This window comes from Eucalyptus grandis, chromosome 6 (genome assembly GCF_016545825.1).
Source record: "Eucalyptus grandis isolate ANBG69807.140 chromosome 6, ASM1654582v1, whole genome shotgun sequence".
Taxonomy (NCBI): domain Eukaryota; kingdom Viridiplantae; phylum Streptophyta; class Magnoliopsida; order Myrtales; family Myrtaceae; genus Eucalyptus; species Eucalyptus grandis.
The window spans coordinates 21,250,215-21,267,953 of record NC_052617.1 but is presented as its reverse complement, the minus strand read 5'-3'; the positions used below and the strand labels follow the sequence as shown (position 1 = coordinate 21,267,953).

The following is a 17,739-nucleotide window of genomic DNA, read 5'->3' as shown; positions in this document are numbered from 1 at the left end:
AGATTCTGATAAAAAATGATTCTTTTATTCTGTTATCGGGAACAGATTCTAAGCATTTTAAGCCGTTTGGTAACTTTCTAAATTTTTTTATTCTGGAATAGAATTATGTTTGGTACCGTGCTCATTGATTCTATTCCAAATCAATTTTCTTTAATTTTAAATATTTTTTTACTTTTTTCCTTTTATCCTTTTTTTTTTTTTGTCCTTTTTCTCCTATTCTTCTTCTTCTTCTTCTTGTAGCCGGTCGCCGGCCGGCGACCTCACCAGAGCGTCATCCGGCCCTCGTCGGCTGAGCCTTGCCAATGACTAGGCGGGCCTCGCCAGGCCTTGGTGAGGCTTGCTTGGCCACTGGTGGGGTTGGGCGAGGCTCGCCTAGCCACGGGCAGGGCTGGGCGTCGCGAAGCTTGCCCAGCCTAGGCAAAGCCGAACCTTGTCAATGGCTAGGCAGGCCTCGCCGATGCTGGGCGAGGCCCGCCTAGCCCCGGCAAGGCTCACCCAGCCCCGCTGGTGGCCAGGTGGGCCTCGCCCAGTCCCAACGAGGTGCCACCAACGAGGCTTGCCTCCGGCGAGCTCGCTGGATTGGTTGCCGGCGACTGATGACGGCAGACGGTGGCGATCGGCGGTGGCAAGCGGTGGCGGACGGTGGCGAGCGGCGGTCGTGGATGGCGATTGATGAAGAAGAAGAAAAGATAAGAAGAGTTGGTTTTGATTATCAAATTTGTTCCCGAAATAAGAATCAACTTTTTTTTATTCTTGATTTTACTCTAAATTTGTTCTCAAGAATAAAATTTTTAATTATGTTCCAAAACTACTATCGGAATAGAAAATTAAAATCGGATACTATTTGGCACATTGCCATATAGCCCCTTAGTACCACATCAGCCATCGAGGTGGCATATATTATTTTCACTCATATCCAATGTATTCACATCTATCCATCAATCCATGTCAGCAACTAATCTGATGTGAAGTCTAAATTAAAAATTTAAAAATCTCTTCATCTCTTTCTTCTTCCTCAGTCCACGACCGCTGGACCTCCGCTCCTCCCACGCCATCACCACCATCGGAGTCGTGGGCGCCATGACCAAGTTGACCGCCGCTGCATCTAAGCTAGCATGGCTAGCTCCGTTCGTCTTCCCCGTCTCGAGATCTGTCTTTCCATGGTCGAAATCATCTGCACTCGTCCATGCCCGTCGTTGGCATCGTTCATCCACGGTCGAACGTGTTCAGGTGTTGTCGCGACCTAAATTTTTTGCGGGTTCACCACCTAAAACTAGGTTAATGGATTACTAAGTCTTTAAGCTTAGCTCGGGCTCTCTCAAGCCCATACCAATTCGCGACTTAGGTTTGAATTCTTAACATGCAAATGATTTTCAATCAGGAGTCGCCACTAATCTATTTTTGGTGGGTCGATTAAAAACCCAAGTAAAGTAATGGGAGATTTCCTTTACTCCTACGAACCAGAGATTCATGAGTTCGGGGACTTGGTTACACCAGACTATCCTAGTGCCCTTTCGGTACATTTTTATTTCATTTTCAAAAAAAAAATGTTTGGCAATTGAATTGATTTTAATCTAACTTCCTAACATGTGAGGTGATCATACGTGTGCGCATACCACCAATTTAACACTCAAGAAAGCAATTTAATATTGCAAAACATACCTAGAAGCAACGAAAGCATCTGCATTGTTAAATCATAATTCACATCAGCAGCCCTAGATATGATTTCTAATTAACGCGCAATTTCAATTTTTGTTTTCACTTTATTTAATGAAAATCATGACTTATGCAATGCATGTAATCTAATATGACATGGCAGCATGACTTAAACTATATGACATGAAGAAATGCAATGATTAAATGCAATCTAAATTAATCAAATGATGACAGGTAATGCGATGCAATGACATACTAAAATGACACGCAACATACAATTTAGTATGTGAGTTATATGTCATGCGACATTTATTAAATGACTTAGTCTAATGACGAGGAAGTTTTAATTAAATGAACCTAATAAAAACTAAATGACGTGCATTTGATATTTCTATTTTAAAATGCAAAAATGATATAGCTAGATTAAAATTCTATCTAATTTAAACTAAGGATTGAGTCACATTAAATCCTAATTTAAACTAAGATATTATCTTAATCTAACATGTAATTGATCTAATATGCAATGATGTGCGGAGCATATCCTAATTCTATATGACATATGCATGATATTTTTTTTTATCTTTTTATATTAACTTCGAAATTAAAATTCCACATGCAATTCAAATAATGATAAAACTAACAACCTAAATGAATACGCTTTTTGTTTTTTTTGTTTTTATATTTTCTAAATTCGGAATAAAATCCCTATTCTAGATATGCAAGATAATGAAAAATATTCTAAAACAAACTGAATCCTAATTCAAATATTTTTAGATTTTTCTTAGTGGTTTAAAAAAAATTATCAACTAAATCTAAACAATTAAGATATTCAATCAAATAAAGAATTAAAATAATCGAAAAAATAAACTGTTGTCTCACAAGGTCAAATTAACGATTATCCTAACCCTAATTATCACAAAAAAAAATCAAGATAATTAAAAATCTGATCCGAATTCTTACGGATCAAATTAATAATTATATTGATTCAACAATTAAAGTACTATCAACAAATTCTAAGAATTAAAATAATTAAAAAAATGACCCAACATCTTACGGGTCAAATTAATAATTATAATAATTATGTGGAAGACCTTGCGGATAATGCTTACAAGACTCATAAAGTGAACATTGGGATCCAATTAAATAACTAAACTACATAATATAAACAAAATAAAGTAAATATAAAAAGAAAATAAAACTACCTAATTTCTTTTTCTTTTTCTTTTATTTTTCTTTTCTTGCTTTCTTCACCCACGGCTTGCTCGTGCGGCTGATCTTCGGGCAGCGGGTTCTGATCGTCGGAGGGCGTCACAATCGGAGCTCCAGACTGGCGAGGGGAATCGGCGGCGAGCAGACTGGCGGGTAGAGGCGTCACAGTCGGAGCTAGGCAGAGGAGCAGGCCCTTGGGCGGAGATGCGAGCGCGGTTGGTCGTCACTCAGGCGTGTGGGAGTTCGAGCCTGATCTTGGCGTCGCGGGTCGGCAACAAGTCGGGCTCCGAGCAGGTGTGGGTGCAGAGGATTCGAGCGACGTGCGGTTCGGTGGCGTCGGGGTGGTACTCGTGGGTTGCCGGCGTCAGGTTGCGCGGATCGGGAGCAGCGGGGCTCCGGTGTCGTCGAATCTCGGCCGAAAACGAAATTGCAGGGTCGTCGGGTCAGGAGCGATCGGCTCCTGGGTCGTCGTGGGGGAGACGGGCACTGCAACTGGAGTGGGTTGCAGGCGAAGTGGTCGCGGTCTGGCCTCGGCTTCCAGGCGGCGTCGGCGTGCGCGGTGAGACTTCGGCTACGGGGAGCAGCGGGCGGCGTTGGGCAGATCGATTACCGGCGGAAAGCGGAGGAGGGCGTCGGACTTCGTGAACGGCGAGGAACGGTGGTGAAGGAGTAGTCACACGGTGAGGCGGAGGAGCTCTGGGCAGTGCGGATGGAGCTGCAACGGGCGTCGCGGATGGAGCAGCAACGTGGGCAGCAAGTTGGGAAGACGATGAACAGTAGGGGTCAAATCACCCCCTTTTGTTTTTTGCCTTTCCGCTTCTCCTCTGTCTCTTTTCATTGTCAGACCCTTTCTCTACACACTTCTCTCCCTTTCCTCTCTCTTTTCACCTTTTGACTTTTTTTCATTCTTTCTTTTCGACGAAGAAAACCTCGAAAAAGCCTCTGCAGATTGAACTCCGTACGCATCCTTTTATAGACGAAACAAAACGTGATCTTTTTGTTAATATTTCCGTCTCACGAATATTGCTTATAACCTCTTGATCACAAAAATCCCTATATCATGAATATTCACCCCGATTTCATCATCTATTGATAAAAATAAAATTACAATGCGATTTTCTTAATTTTCAGAAATCATCATAATATCACATCAAATCTTAATTTTTCACAAGATAATCAATTAAAAATAACAACGGGCTTAGATTAATTTTCTCCTTTTATGGGCCTAGCCCGGCTTGCCGAACTAGAGCTCAAAAATATTAATTCGAACCCATCCACCACCAATCCTAAAAATAAAAATAAAAATAAAATAAATAATAGAAAAAATGCAAAACATGTAAATTAAAAATAAATGCACTTAAAAAAATTATACTCTATGCAATTGAATAATAATATTTTTTTCTTAGGGATTAAAAATTAATCCCTACTTTTTATGTAATAAATGACTAAATGGGTTGCCTAAAATTTAGGTGTCAACAGGTGTAATCTCCGTTGTTCATCCACGGTTGACCACGAGCTTATTGCAAGGGATGACAGATCTCAATATTTGAGCTCTGTCCATACCTCGAGATCTTGTCTCGCCCATCGCCATGGCCAGCCAAAGGCGACTGCAAGAAGACAAGCTTCTGTTTTTTTCCTTGATATTTGAGATCTGTCCATGGCCTTCGAGATCCCTTCCTTGCCCGTTGCCATGGAAGAGACCAGATCTGGAGACACGACTCTAGTCTAGATCTGGACGAAAATGACTACAAGCTGCCATGACGATGAAGGGGTGGCTCGGCCGTCAATGGGGCTGACCACGAGCCGGCTGCAAGGGGCGACAGAGCAGGCCATGAGCGACAACGTTGGAAGACGAAGGTGAGCAAGAGCACAATGGAGGGAAAGCATCTATGGGTGAATAGATAGCAGAGTGTTTTTTTTTTTTTCACTTTTATTCCGCGTTAGCGGACATGTGTCGATTTTCTATTGGATTTGAGTGAAAACACATGCCACCTTAGCAGCTACGGTGGTACTAGCAAACCGCCGGATATTTCCTTCTATTTTGGTGAGTCAAGGTTTTTAAGATTAATCAATTATACGCTCAACTTTTCAAATACTCTAAGTAATTTTAGGTTACGTATAGGTTCATGGAATCTACAACATACACATTAGAATAAATTCTTTATTTTTGGGAACTTGAAGCCTACCCCGTATATCCAAAAACCTAGAACCTATCATATCACAATAACCAAGATCTCAAGTTCCACTTATATTATTTATTGAATGGTTGCAATAAATATCATATCTAATGATCATCACTTGTTGCTATAATCCATTTATTATAATTTATATTTAAACACACGAAAAATATAAAATATTGATAACGTAAAAGTCTTAGTCATAAAATGAAAGGTCAAGCTAGTGCTTTACATTCATCATTGAACGCCTGAAATACCTTGAGATTTTGCAAAGACAAAAAGCAATATAATATATATAACTTATTCCAACTTTTAGGTTTCACCTATCTAGAACCTAGAATCTATCTTTCGAATTATATTCCTCAATTTTTGGAATTTGGAACTGGATAGGTTTCTACTAGTCTAGTTTATAGGTTATGGGTTCTATCCGAGAACTATGTTCACCCATAGTCTAGATGTGGTTGTTTCGCGAGAAAGTTTCGAGAAAATATCTTTTGAAGTATTGATGAATCAATGAGTGAATTGACAAAGGTTGTGAATGTCATTTGTTGATTTTGGACAAAAAAGTAAATGCCAAGAAATTTAAAGGTACGAAAATTGTAGCAACTAAAGATAAAGAAAAATTTATAAAGATCGTTGAGTTCTGTAATTGATTGGAGTCTCTACAAAAAGTAATATATGGTTATTTAAAGGCCATGAGATACAAACGATTTTTTTTTTGAATGATTACTTTCTAATCGTATTTGCAGAACAAATAACATTATAATCGTATTTGCAATCACAAGAAATTACAACAACATTTACCCATATGAAATTATGAAATTTTACCCATATGAAATTATGAAATCCTAAAATAGTGGTGTAAAAATTTCAAATAAAGGCTCGAAATGCCATTATATTCTCAAAAGAGAGTTAAAGAGGGTCCGGAGCGACTTATTCAATCTCAAACGAGAGCCTAGCTCCCCGACCGGTTGAATTTGTAATAGCTAGCAGACACATCCATCTCATGTGTTGATTCTGGCAACATGATTAGGGGCCATTTTTATCTGAAAGCATTTCTTTTCTTTTCTTTTTTCTTTCATTTTTCATTTTACCGTTTACCATCTTCTTCCTTCTTTTTTCTTCTTCTACACCATGCTGAGCAAGCTTGAGCCATAGGTGCATGTGCGGTCGCAGGTCTTCAGGCTCACCGTCTAGGCAGTCCTCGGTCTCAAGCTCCCCTCTAGATTCGACGACGGCTGCTTGTCCAAGGCTGTAAGCCTTGATGGGCTGCAAACCTTGACGGTGAGGTCGAGTTTATGCCTATAGATTTGGAGCTATGATCTGGCGATGGCACCTTGTCAACTAATCTTACGGTGAGAATGGAGGAGAATGCCCTGAATAACGGATTGTGACAATGGCGTGACAACGACAACGACTGTCGAGGCTAAGTTGATGGCTCTGGCAAGATAAGTAGGGGACACGAACTCACACCGGTTTGGTCTGAATTTCTCATGGTGACTTGGATTGATGAAACGTGATGAGAGTGAGGGGATTGGTTGTGTTGGCTGTGAGTCCAGTGATGGTCGAAGCTTGAAGAAGATAAATTTCTGTCTGAAGTTTACCAAAAGAGAAAAAAAGAGTTTCTATTTGAAGAGGGCATCTCTTGGTGTTGAGATGAGGTGTGTGGATAACGTGTCGTTGTTTTCTATCAGAAGAGGCCATCTCTTGGTGTTGACCGTCTTTTTCTTGGTACCGCGAGCCAAGCATTTTCCTATTGAAAACCAAATTCATGGGGTATTATTATTTTATTATGGAATGACAAGATCCAGAAATATTGAACGAAATATTGAACTTCATCCCTAGTTATGATGCGTTTGATAATTATTCTATTCTTGGGGAACAATTTCTACTCAAAAATAGTTTTTTTTTTTTTAATTTGTTTCTTGGATGAACTTCTAAGCATTCGAATGCGTTTGGTAACCTTATAAAATTCTTATTCCTAGAATAGAAATTCATTTGGTATGACTCAAATTTTTCTCTGAGTAAGAATTTGTTTTAATTTTTTAAAAATTTTATTACATTTTTTTTTTCTTTTCTTGTTCTTGTTCCTCTCTCTAGATATATAAACAAGGAACTTGTTCTGAATATTGATAAATCTGGAAAATATCTTAAATCTACTAAAATTATTTGTAAACAATACTGAATATTAGGAAAGTCTCAATTCGTTTAATTCAAACTTGAAAATTTTCAAATATGAAATTCAACTTATACTAGCCCTTTCCTACAACTATTATGGGGTTAAATTTAATAACGGTCATTCTACTGACCGACATAGTGATGATAGCTATCTATTTAATCTCAAAGCATCGTATTCTGATAATCATATTAAATACTATTTTGAGTGTAGAAAATTACAAATATTACATAGGATTTTGAAGTCTCTTGGACGATGTTGATTATCGACCCATTTAAGATGTGGTTTCCATAAAAATGTACAATAACACAATTGTCTAACCCCAATTTTTGTTGAACTTCTTCGACAATATCTGCTAGGTTCGACTGTGGATTTAGTTGGCCATCTTTGCCCCTAGGTGGTAAAGTTGATCTTGTCGGGTAATCTATGTTAAATGGCATGTTAAGCTTAGTAAGTATATTAGCCCCTTTGAGTGGCATAGGTACACTGATTGGTCTTATGTTTTCGACGTTTGGCATCGGTCCATTTTGTCAACCATTTTGGTCTGCGAAATTGTTAATATTAGTCCAATTATTATGATTAACATCAATAAATTGAAAGAGAGACTAGGAATGTACGCTGTTGCCACCGGATTGACTTGAATAATAGTGGCTGATTGGACAGTACGACCTTGATAAAGCATCATTCAAGCATTGATCACAATTAATTTGATTGCATTCGATATGTTACTCACGATGTAATGAACTGTTTTATTTTGCTGTTCTTCGGCCAATATTCTCATGGTAGATGTCATTCTTGATTTTGGAGTAGCATCCTTTAACTGCTTATCAGTATAATGCATTAAAAGATTAACATCTCCTTTTGGTTACCCTCTCGCCACTTATCTAGTGGCAAAGGACTCCAAATGTGCGGCAGCCTCATTGCCACTTTGCAGTAATGGTTATTGTTTTCGGCAACATTGCCGAGCTCTTACTGATTACTCGTTCTTGCCATTGCAATCTCCTTGAGATCAATAAAATGCTTCTTACCAAGTGTGCTAAAAAGATATTTTGTTGAAAAGTGTCAAGGAAATATCTTTCTATGTATTGATGGATTGAGGAGCGAATCGACAAAGGTTGTGAACAGTCCTTTGTTAGTTTTGGACAGAAAAGTAAATGACAAAAAATTTAAAAATATGAAAATTAGAGGCAATCACGACCAATCATTTAAATTGGGAAAAATTAAAAATAAAGATAAATTTGCAAAAAAATATTAAGTTCTGTGATTGATTGGAAATCTCTGCAAAGATTACGATGTGGCTATTAGCCTACAGTTTTTTTTTTTTTTGGGTAAAGGTAAGAAGTGTAATAGATTTTGCACAAAATTACAAGGGGGGGATGCCTGGCACCAACAAAACGATCACTCACAAAGACAAGGAAGAGTGAGGGGGTGCCAAGGGATCCAACGGACAACAAACAGAAACCCTAAACAAGAAAGACTAAGCTAAAACCAAAACCCTCCATCAAAGAAAGATAGAAGGACTCAAGTCCCAGCTCATTGCGAGTCTTCTGTTCTTCGGGGTATCTATCACATGCTTAAAGGTCGACGCCTTATCCTTGATTGCCTTCTGGAGATGCATCTTCATCGCCGGGAGGAATAAAGTCTGGTTTCTGAAAATAATATTGTTGCGCTCCTTCCAAATGATATAGCAAAGGGCTCCAAAGCTAAACATAGCCAAAGAGTTATAAAAGCTCTTATCCGAGAAGTGCTTCATCGCCCAAACCAGGTTCTCTTGCCAGGATTTGTTACGCCACAAAATATTAAACTTAGCAGCCCAGAAGGATGCGAGATTACCCGGAGTTTGGCACGCGAAGAAGAGGTGGTTCACCGAATCAGGCCTACGGGAGCAAAAGGGACAGAGAGCTGTTGGAATCCTGGCGTAGGAGAGGAGCAGGACCTGTGTTGGCAGTCTATTACGAGTAATAAGCCAGAGATGGGTTTGGTATCTCGGCGGTATGGAGGAGCTCCACACGAACGAGGACCAGGGCACAGCATCACCTTTCGGCCTCAATAATTCCCAGGCAGAAGCTGTTGAGAAACGGCCCGAGGGGTGCCGAATCCACTGAAAACGATCCGCTTGCTGGTTAAATTCAGGGATGGGATCCCACCAATTGGCCATAATATTAATGACATACCAGCCTAAAGGCGTGGAGAGAGCATCACAATGAGAGGCATCTCTAGGGATGCCAGAACGGTAGATCTCCTGGTTAGAGAATAGGCGGTTGAGAGGGCCATTAAGATGCCACGGATCAAACCAAAATGACACAGACCTGCCATTGCCAATCCTCCATCTAAAATGCTGCTGATAAATACTACGAAGGCGGAGGAGCTTTTTCCAAGCCCAAGAACTAACAGTCGGAATAGGAGTTACCCAGAAAATTTTTCCGATTTAAGAAAGTGGAGTGAACCCATTTACACCATAGAGATTCTTTATCCGAAAAGAGCTTCCAAATGTGCTTAAGCATCAAGGCAACATTGTTTTCCTTTAAGGAACGAATACCAAGCCCTCCCTCCTCTCTAGGGAGGCAAACATCGCACCAGGCTACTTTGGCCCCGCCTAGACCCAACATCGGCCCCTTCCAAAGGAATTGGCGGAGGATTTTCTCAATTCTATCTAAAACAGCACATGGCAGGAAGAATACACTTGCCCAAAAGCCTTGAATAGAGTAGAGCACAGACTTAATGAGCTGAAGTCTACCAGCAAATGACAGGAATCTATGGGTCCAAGATTGAACGCGAGCTGTTATTGCATTGACCAGCATAACACAATCCGCTTTACCTAGCCTTGCGGATATAACTGGTACTCCAAGGTATCGGAAAGGGAGAGAACCAACCTGGAAGCCAAGTTTGTTCAAGATCCCACTTCGAAGATCAGACGAACCACCAGCTATGAACACTTCACTTTTATTCGATTCGGCTCCAATCCGCTCCCATTTGGAGAATGAATCAATTCCAGCCTTCAAGAGATCAATAGAGGCCAAGCTAGCTTCCGAGAATAAAAGGACATCATCCGCAAAGAATAGATGGGAGAGCTTGGTCGATTTACATCTCCAGAAAAAACCGAAGCCAGGCCTGCCTGTTTGAATGTCCAATAAACCAGAAAATACTTCCATCACAAGAGTGAATATGTATGGAGACATAGGGTCACCTTGGCGGATACCTCTGCCACTTGTAAAAAATCCATGCAGCTCTCCATTTAAGGATACCGAGAATTTTGGAGAACGAACACAGCTCATAATTCGGTCAATAAAGTGCTGAGGGAAGCCGAAAGCTTGAAGGCAAACTTCAATGAATTCCCAGTTAACTGTATCGTATGCTTTCCTAAAATCAACCTTGATTACGCATTTGGGCCGATACGGATCATGGTGAAACCCACTGAACAATTCTTGAGCAACCAAAATGTTATCATTGATATGCCTACCCTTCACGAATGCATTTTGAGGCAAACTAATGATGGATGGCAGCACACGAGATAAACGATTAGCAATCAGCTTAGTGATACACTTATAAATAGTGTTACAAAGACGCAATAGGCTCGAAGTCATGGACAAAGTGGAGGCATTGGGGATTTTGGGCACAAGGGCAATAATGGTTGTATTAATTTGCTTCAACAACTCAATTGTTACGAAGAAATCTCTAACCGCCAAGATAACCGAAGCACCAACAACATCCCAAGAGTGTTTGAAGAACTCAACATTGAAACCATCAGGCCCGGGAGCTTTTCCGGTGGCAAGAGAAAACAAAGTATCTTTAATTTCATCATCCGAAATAGGGGCAGATAGAAACCGCACCTGATCCACATCTAGAGTCTGCTTAAGCACTGCTCGGATCTCCTCCATAGTAGGATAGGCGACAGCAGGAGTTGCAGTAAGAAGATCACGAAAATGATCAACAAATATCTTCTGGACTTCCGAAGGCTCAACGGTAGTGGTATTTCCATTAGTCACAGATATAATTCTGTTTTGAAGGTGACGCTTATTCACAACTTGGTGAAAAAATTTGGTATTAAGGTCCCCATCCTTCAACCGTACCTCGGATTTTCGCCGATAAAACGATTCCTCTTGAAGTCGCAAGTCCGTGAAAACTTGAATCTGCTGCTTCTCGGCTTCCGCAAGACGACCATTTGAGGGATCAGCTTGCAATGCATCCTGAGTAGCATGGAGAGCTCGCCTGGCCTTAGCCGTTCTCATAGACAAGTCAGAAAATGCTTCTTTGTTGAGCTGTTTCAGCTTGCATTTCAGAAGCCGAAGCTTTGCACAGAGAGTAAACATGGGCGAGCCTTGAATAGGAGAAAGCCAAGCTTCCGAAACCAATGAAAAGAAATCTGGATGGGTCATCCAGAAATTAAAGAACTTAAATGGCTTGGAAGATTTTGGTACCTGCATAACCTTAACAAGCATCGGGGAATGATCTGATATGCCTGGAGCCAAAAAGGATGCTTCCGAATAAGAAAATGTCGAATTCCAACAGCCATTTATCAACACTCTGTCTATTTTCCTCTGCTTGCGGTTAGGACCAGATGAAGTAGTCCAAGTATACCTATATCCAGTATAACGCAGATCATCTAGGCCCGCTTGGGTCAAACAATCTTTAAATTCATCGAAAGCCGGGATCCAAGCATTTGAACCACCCACTCTATCCGAAGGGTCACGGATTGCGTTGAAGTCCCCAGCAACAATCCAGGGAGTAGAGGAAAGGATACCATTGGTATGAATAAGATCTTCCCATAGAGGCCTTCTAGACATGAAGCAGTGCTCGGCATAGACTACCGAAAGAAACAAGACCTTACCCGAAATCAGCCAAAGAAGCCTCCCGTGGATGACTTGCTTCGAGGAGGTATTAACCAAAAAATCGACCTCCCGGGGGTTCCAACCCACCCAAATTCTCCCCTTATGGGAATAATTATAGTTATTAACCCACCGCCAACCAGGTAATAAAACAGAGGATACCGAATTAAAAGCAGCATCGGAGATCTTGGTCTCAATAATACCAACACAGCAAAGATTATTGGACCTAACAAAATTCCTGATTTCGGCTTGCTTAACAGGGTTTCCCAATCCCCTAATGTTCCAAACACCAAAATTCATCAAAAAATAGGGAGGGCAAAAAACACTACCTTCGTCTGGGTGGCCTCCTCCTGCTCGACCCCTTATTAGGAGCATTAGAGGGATTGGCCATAGAAGAAATCTTCAGCGGGGCCTTTTGAATATGCGGCGTCTTAGGCCGAGGTTGAGAAGCATCCTGGAGGCTTGGCGAACCAGGGGCTGAATCCCCTTCCTCACTGCTACTATTGCTAACAGCCCTTGCATCCTCCTCCAATTCTTCTCCAGAAGACAAAGCTGCCACAGCTTCGACAGGCTTAGAGATAGCAAGAGCTAAGGAGTTCCCATCACCTTCCGAGATCGACCTTCGGGGAGCATGTATCTTACTCGGACCATCAGCCATTTTGGCCTTTAAGGTCAGGATTGGAGGAGTAAGTCCTAGCTTCTCCTTATGTCCCTGGAGGTGTTTATTTTTCCTATTGGTGACTTGCTTCCATCCCTCCTCCGAGGAGGAAGAGATATTAGGATCTGTAGTAGACGGATCTGCAGAGACTGGATTTGCAGTAGCAGTAACTAGATTTGCAGCAGCAACAGATTGAACTGCAGCAACTGGAGGTTGCTTGGTGCCTACCTTTGCCAGGCAATTATGGCCAAATGCACAGCACTTCTCACATGAATTCGGTCTCCATTCATAAAGCACCTGAACCGAGAAGGCTTTGTCATCCACCCATACCTCAACTTCCTCGCATTTCTCCTGTTTTGCAGAAATTTCAACACAGACTCTAGCAAATGATAAACGTTTCATTTTCTCCGTCAAAGGATCTACATATAAGGGCCTCCCTACTGCGCTTGCAATCTCGCTAATTCCTGGAGCTGACCAATACGCAAAGGGTATATTCTTTAGCCGAATCCAGACAGGAACCGAAGATTGAAGATCTTTTTTCAGCTCCATTGTATGATGCCATTGCTTGAGTACTAACGGGATTCTGGATACTGTCAAGTGCCCTTCATCCAGTATTTTCTTCCTGAATTCATCATCAGGGATGATGAAAAAATAGAAACCATCATCATTGGCTAGGACTTCGGACAGGTGAGCCCCCCAAGCCTGTTTTAGAGCCATCTCAGTAATCTTAAATGGCACATTCTTTCCAATATAATATCCCACCAGACAAGAGTTCCATTTCGGATCACCAGCAAACTTAGCATTCTCAGACAACCGCACTACCGATTTCTTCCCCACCGAAATAGGTGGAGCAAAGCCTAGCTCATATCCTTTAGAGGACAGACTAGCCACATTGACCCATGATCGGGTAAGGGGAGCTCTCGAACTCTCCCGATTCAGATTACCAGGGCATCCTCTATTCCGGCCTCTAGAGGCATATCGCACACGGCTTCGACTCCTTGCAATGGGCACCTGGGGTTTGCCCTTACCCCTGCCCGAAGGATCAAAGCTCGTCGATGCCATACAGAACACAAACGAAACCGAGCAGCTGAACGCACCAGAACGCTATCGCAGCACAAGGACACCAGCAATATAGGCCATGGCACGGAAAAAGCTTCGGCTAAGATCCTAAGAGGGATGGGACGAAGCTTACCTTCAAAGGAGACGGCCCAGAAGTGGCCGCAAGATCAGCTCGAAGCTCGGCCAGAGACGAACTCGGGAACGCACCAGAACCCTAATCGCGAGTCAGGGGCTCTCACGATTTAGGACAACCCAGCCAAAACGCTTCGGTGAGGATTTGCGGGGGGGATGCGAGGAATACCTCCAAAAATCGCGCCAAACGGATCCCCGAAGAGATCAGAATCACTCAACAACTAGAACGCTCGCTACAGGGAACCAGTCGCCCGGTAGAGAGCATAGATGAACAGTGTCTCCTCTCTTTCGCTCACATGTATGGCACTGGCTATTAGCCTACAGTTGATGGTTACAAAAGACCATTAAATTTAAAAGATGACTTTTTAATCCTATCTTTAGAACAAATAACTTCCTAATCTTATTTGCGGTTACAAGAAGTTACAATAACACATATCTACAAGAAGCTACAAAATCCTAAAATAGTGGCTTTAAACATAATTGCCTAACAGTTACCTATCATCTAGTAACACTTATCTAAAAAAGGTTACATATTCGAAAATATTGTTATTTGATAGTTACATGTAGATGTTGATGACTTCATCATTGATATTTGTTGTCAATAACTTTCTTGCAAGTTGTTGATATTGTTCTTTATATCAATGGCAATTGTTGTTCACCAAACTCTGTTATTATTGACTAGTTTGTCATTTGTCGATTATAACTACAAGTTTGTTATTTTTGGGTGTCAACAACTGTATTTCATGTGCTTTTGATATGACTAAAGATTCAAATTACCTCGTATTTCGATGATTCAAACCTTTACATTAATTGATCATACACTCAACTTTTCGAAATTCTAATGCATTGTCTTCTTTTTATCTTTGAATCCGTGTACTTTTAATGTGATAAAAAATTTAAATTGTAATCTTTCACACTTTATTAATATAACATCTCTTGGCCAAAGAAGAGCTAGTGTTAGATTAATATGGAATATTGTTTTTAATTTGGGGTGCGTTTATTTAAATGAAAATTTCATAATGAAAGAATATTTTTTTTAAAGAAAAATGGTTAATTTTCATTTGTTTGGTAATTAGGGAAAGTGATTTCATTTTTACTAGAAGGGGAAGTTATTTTCCTCCAATCTAAATTTCTTGTTTTCAATCCATGGAAAACGTTTTATCATAACCTTTCTTGAGGTGAATCACTGAAAGGAAAGTTAATGGATTACTAAATCAAAAACTTAGTATGGACTCTTCCAAGCCTTATCAATCACAACTTTGGGGTTTTGATTTAATCAATTTAAACAAATAATTTAGTTCAGTTAAGAGTCATCACTAATCTACTATGGATCGATTAGAAACTCATGTAAAACGTGAGAGAACACTTATTCAAACCATTATATATACGAGGACTTGATTATGTTAGGTTAATCTAACATTCTTTCAAATATTTTGCAAGCAATTTTGGTCAAATTTAAACCTAAACCACTAATGTGGAAGGTAATTATGCGAGTGCATGATGAAGAAATTAACACTCAATAAATCAAAGCAATAAAGCATAAATAAATAAAAAAAATAAATCAAACCTCAACGCCCTAAGTAAGCCAAAACACTACCTCACCATAACGTGGTTCCTATGAACCACTAGTGAAAATATGATACTTGAACTACTAAGCTATTGACATTTGACATGAACTAAAATATTTGAAATACCTTAATTTTAATTTTAATGACAGGCGAAATGAATATGAAATAACCTACTATTTATTTAAATACCGCCTATATGCAATCTTAATAGATTAATCCTATTATCCAACTATATGCTATGATTATTTTTGTGCTTTCTTAAAATTTAAACTATATTGTATGCATGATCCTAAAACATATAATTATCAAATAACATGCAATATTTAATGAAGATACATGACAAGGTTACGATGACGACATAAGTATCATGGCACGATAATATGATAATCTAACAATGAGGACATGGTAATGATAATGTGATGATGATGAAACTAATTCTATATGAAACATGTGTCTTTTTTTTTTTAAATTATAATTTTCTCTAAAACTAAAACATGAAACTTCTTGAAGTATATCATATCCTAAATTAAATTAGGAAACAGTGTTACCGGGTAGGGCGGCGGGGGTGCTGAGTGGCGGGCCTGGGGACGTCAAGGACTTGCCAAGGGCTGTGGAAATTCGCAGGAGCTCGGGACACCAGGAAGCAGCATGATGTCGACAGAAAGGCTTTTGGAACAAGCTGGAAGCAAAGCCTCGCGTTGAGAATTGGCGAGCGGTGACGCGAAGTACGATGCGGTGCTGGCGGTGCGATTCGCGGTTATCAAAAACGTGCAAGGCAAGCAACGACTCTTTTTCTCCATCTTGCGCGTCTCCGTTTTTTAATCAATCCCCGTAAAGGTAAAGGGATCCAGAGTGGGTCAGTCCCACTTTGGAAAAAGAATTCGAACCAGAATCGGGAAATTGGACAAGAAGGATCAATTCCCCCATACACCGGTCCACTCTAGAAACCGACGGTGATATCTCTTTTTTCCTTTCTTCTTATTCCTCGCAAGACTTCGTGATGTTCCGGTTCATGTATGAGCGGAAAATCGAGAGCCTCGAAGTAAAGTAATCAAGCCACACAAACAAGCGAACATTTGGAGGGCGTCTTGGTCCAAAAGCTAGATCTAAGGGTTTGTTTATTTCATGAAAAACGTAACGCTTTTGAAAAATGTTTTTCGGGAAACCATTTTTCAGAAAAACGGTTAGTTTTTCTTTATTTGGTAATACGTGATTGAATTTTTTTTTTTTTTTTTTTTTTTTTTGGTGTTTGGATTGCATTTGAAAAATGATTGAAGGTATAGAAGATGCTGACAAAGAGGAAGAGGAGGGAGCGAAGCTAATAGGAGAGCAGAAGGGGCTAGGGTTGGAGGAGGCGGCAGTGACGAAAGGGAGGGGGCGAAGGAGAAGGAGAGAGGGGAGGAGAAGTTAAGGTTTGCGTTCATAGGCAAAGAAAGAAAAGAGAAAACAAGAAAAAAAAAAGAAAACAAAACAAAAAGAAAGAAGAAAGAAAAGAAAAGATATAATAATAACAAATTCAAAATTTTTAATTAGAAATTATTTTTAATAATAAATTTTTCATTAAGCAAAGATCTTAAAACATTTTGAAAAATATTTTCCGGTTCTTTTAAAGGGGAAATCGTTTTCCTAAATTTAAGCTTTGGAATGAAAATATTTTCTGTTGACTAAGAAGACATTTTCTATTTGACTCATTTTCCTAAATGAACCAAACGTTAGAAAATGAAAAAAAATGTTTTCCCAGAAATTGTTTTTCGCAAAACAAACACACCCTAAGTGAGGTTCACAATTGTGAAACTCATAGATAGAGTCACGGCAATCACATATATCTAACATGGATTCATGGCAATCCTTACCCTATACTTTGTACGAAGAATAGAAGGAAAAAAAAAAACAGAGCATTTAGTATTTTTCTTGATGAGATATAATAACGGTCATGATCAGCTAAAAGTAGAGGAGGTGGGAGTTGAGACTCAAGATGAGACTGCGAGAGGGAGGCGTCAAGCAAGACGGAGGCTAGGCGTGCGCATGAGAGGGTCAGTTTGAGGTAGTCGGGCTATTAGGGTTGTTGGCTTCTTTCATTCTTACTCAAACTTTTAAAAAATATGTTTCAATAATAAGAACTGTAAAAAAATAATTATGAGCCCAGTCTACTCCTGAAGTCAATTGGGAACCGAATTGCATCACCTACTCCATTTTTTAGGAATCGACTTATTCGTTTGTGATTTCGATTTGGTTCGATTTCAATGCTCCCTCCAACCCATACCTTTTTATTTGGGGG

The 17,739-nt window shown here is 40.1% G+C and overlaps 1 protein-coding gene across 1 annotated transcript; it reads right to left on the bottom strand.

Moving 5' to 3' along the window:
• Positions 1-8,719: 8,719 nt before the first annotated feature.
• Positions 8,720-16,261, bottom strand: LOC104429377. Its single transcript, XM_010042250.2, has 5 exons — positions 16,064-16,261; positions 13,895-13,975; positions 12,374-13,806; positions 9,796-12,318; positions 8,720-9,605 (listed from the first exon to the last, which is right to left on the bottom strand). The coding sequence occupies exons 1-5, from the start codon at positions 16,259-16,261 to the stop codon at positions 8,720-8,722; spliced, it is 5,121 nt and encodes a 1,706-aa protein (XP_010040552.2).
• Positions 16,262-17,739: the final 1,478 nt, after the last annotated feature.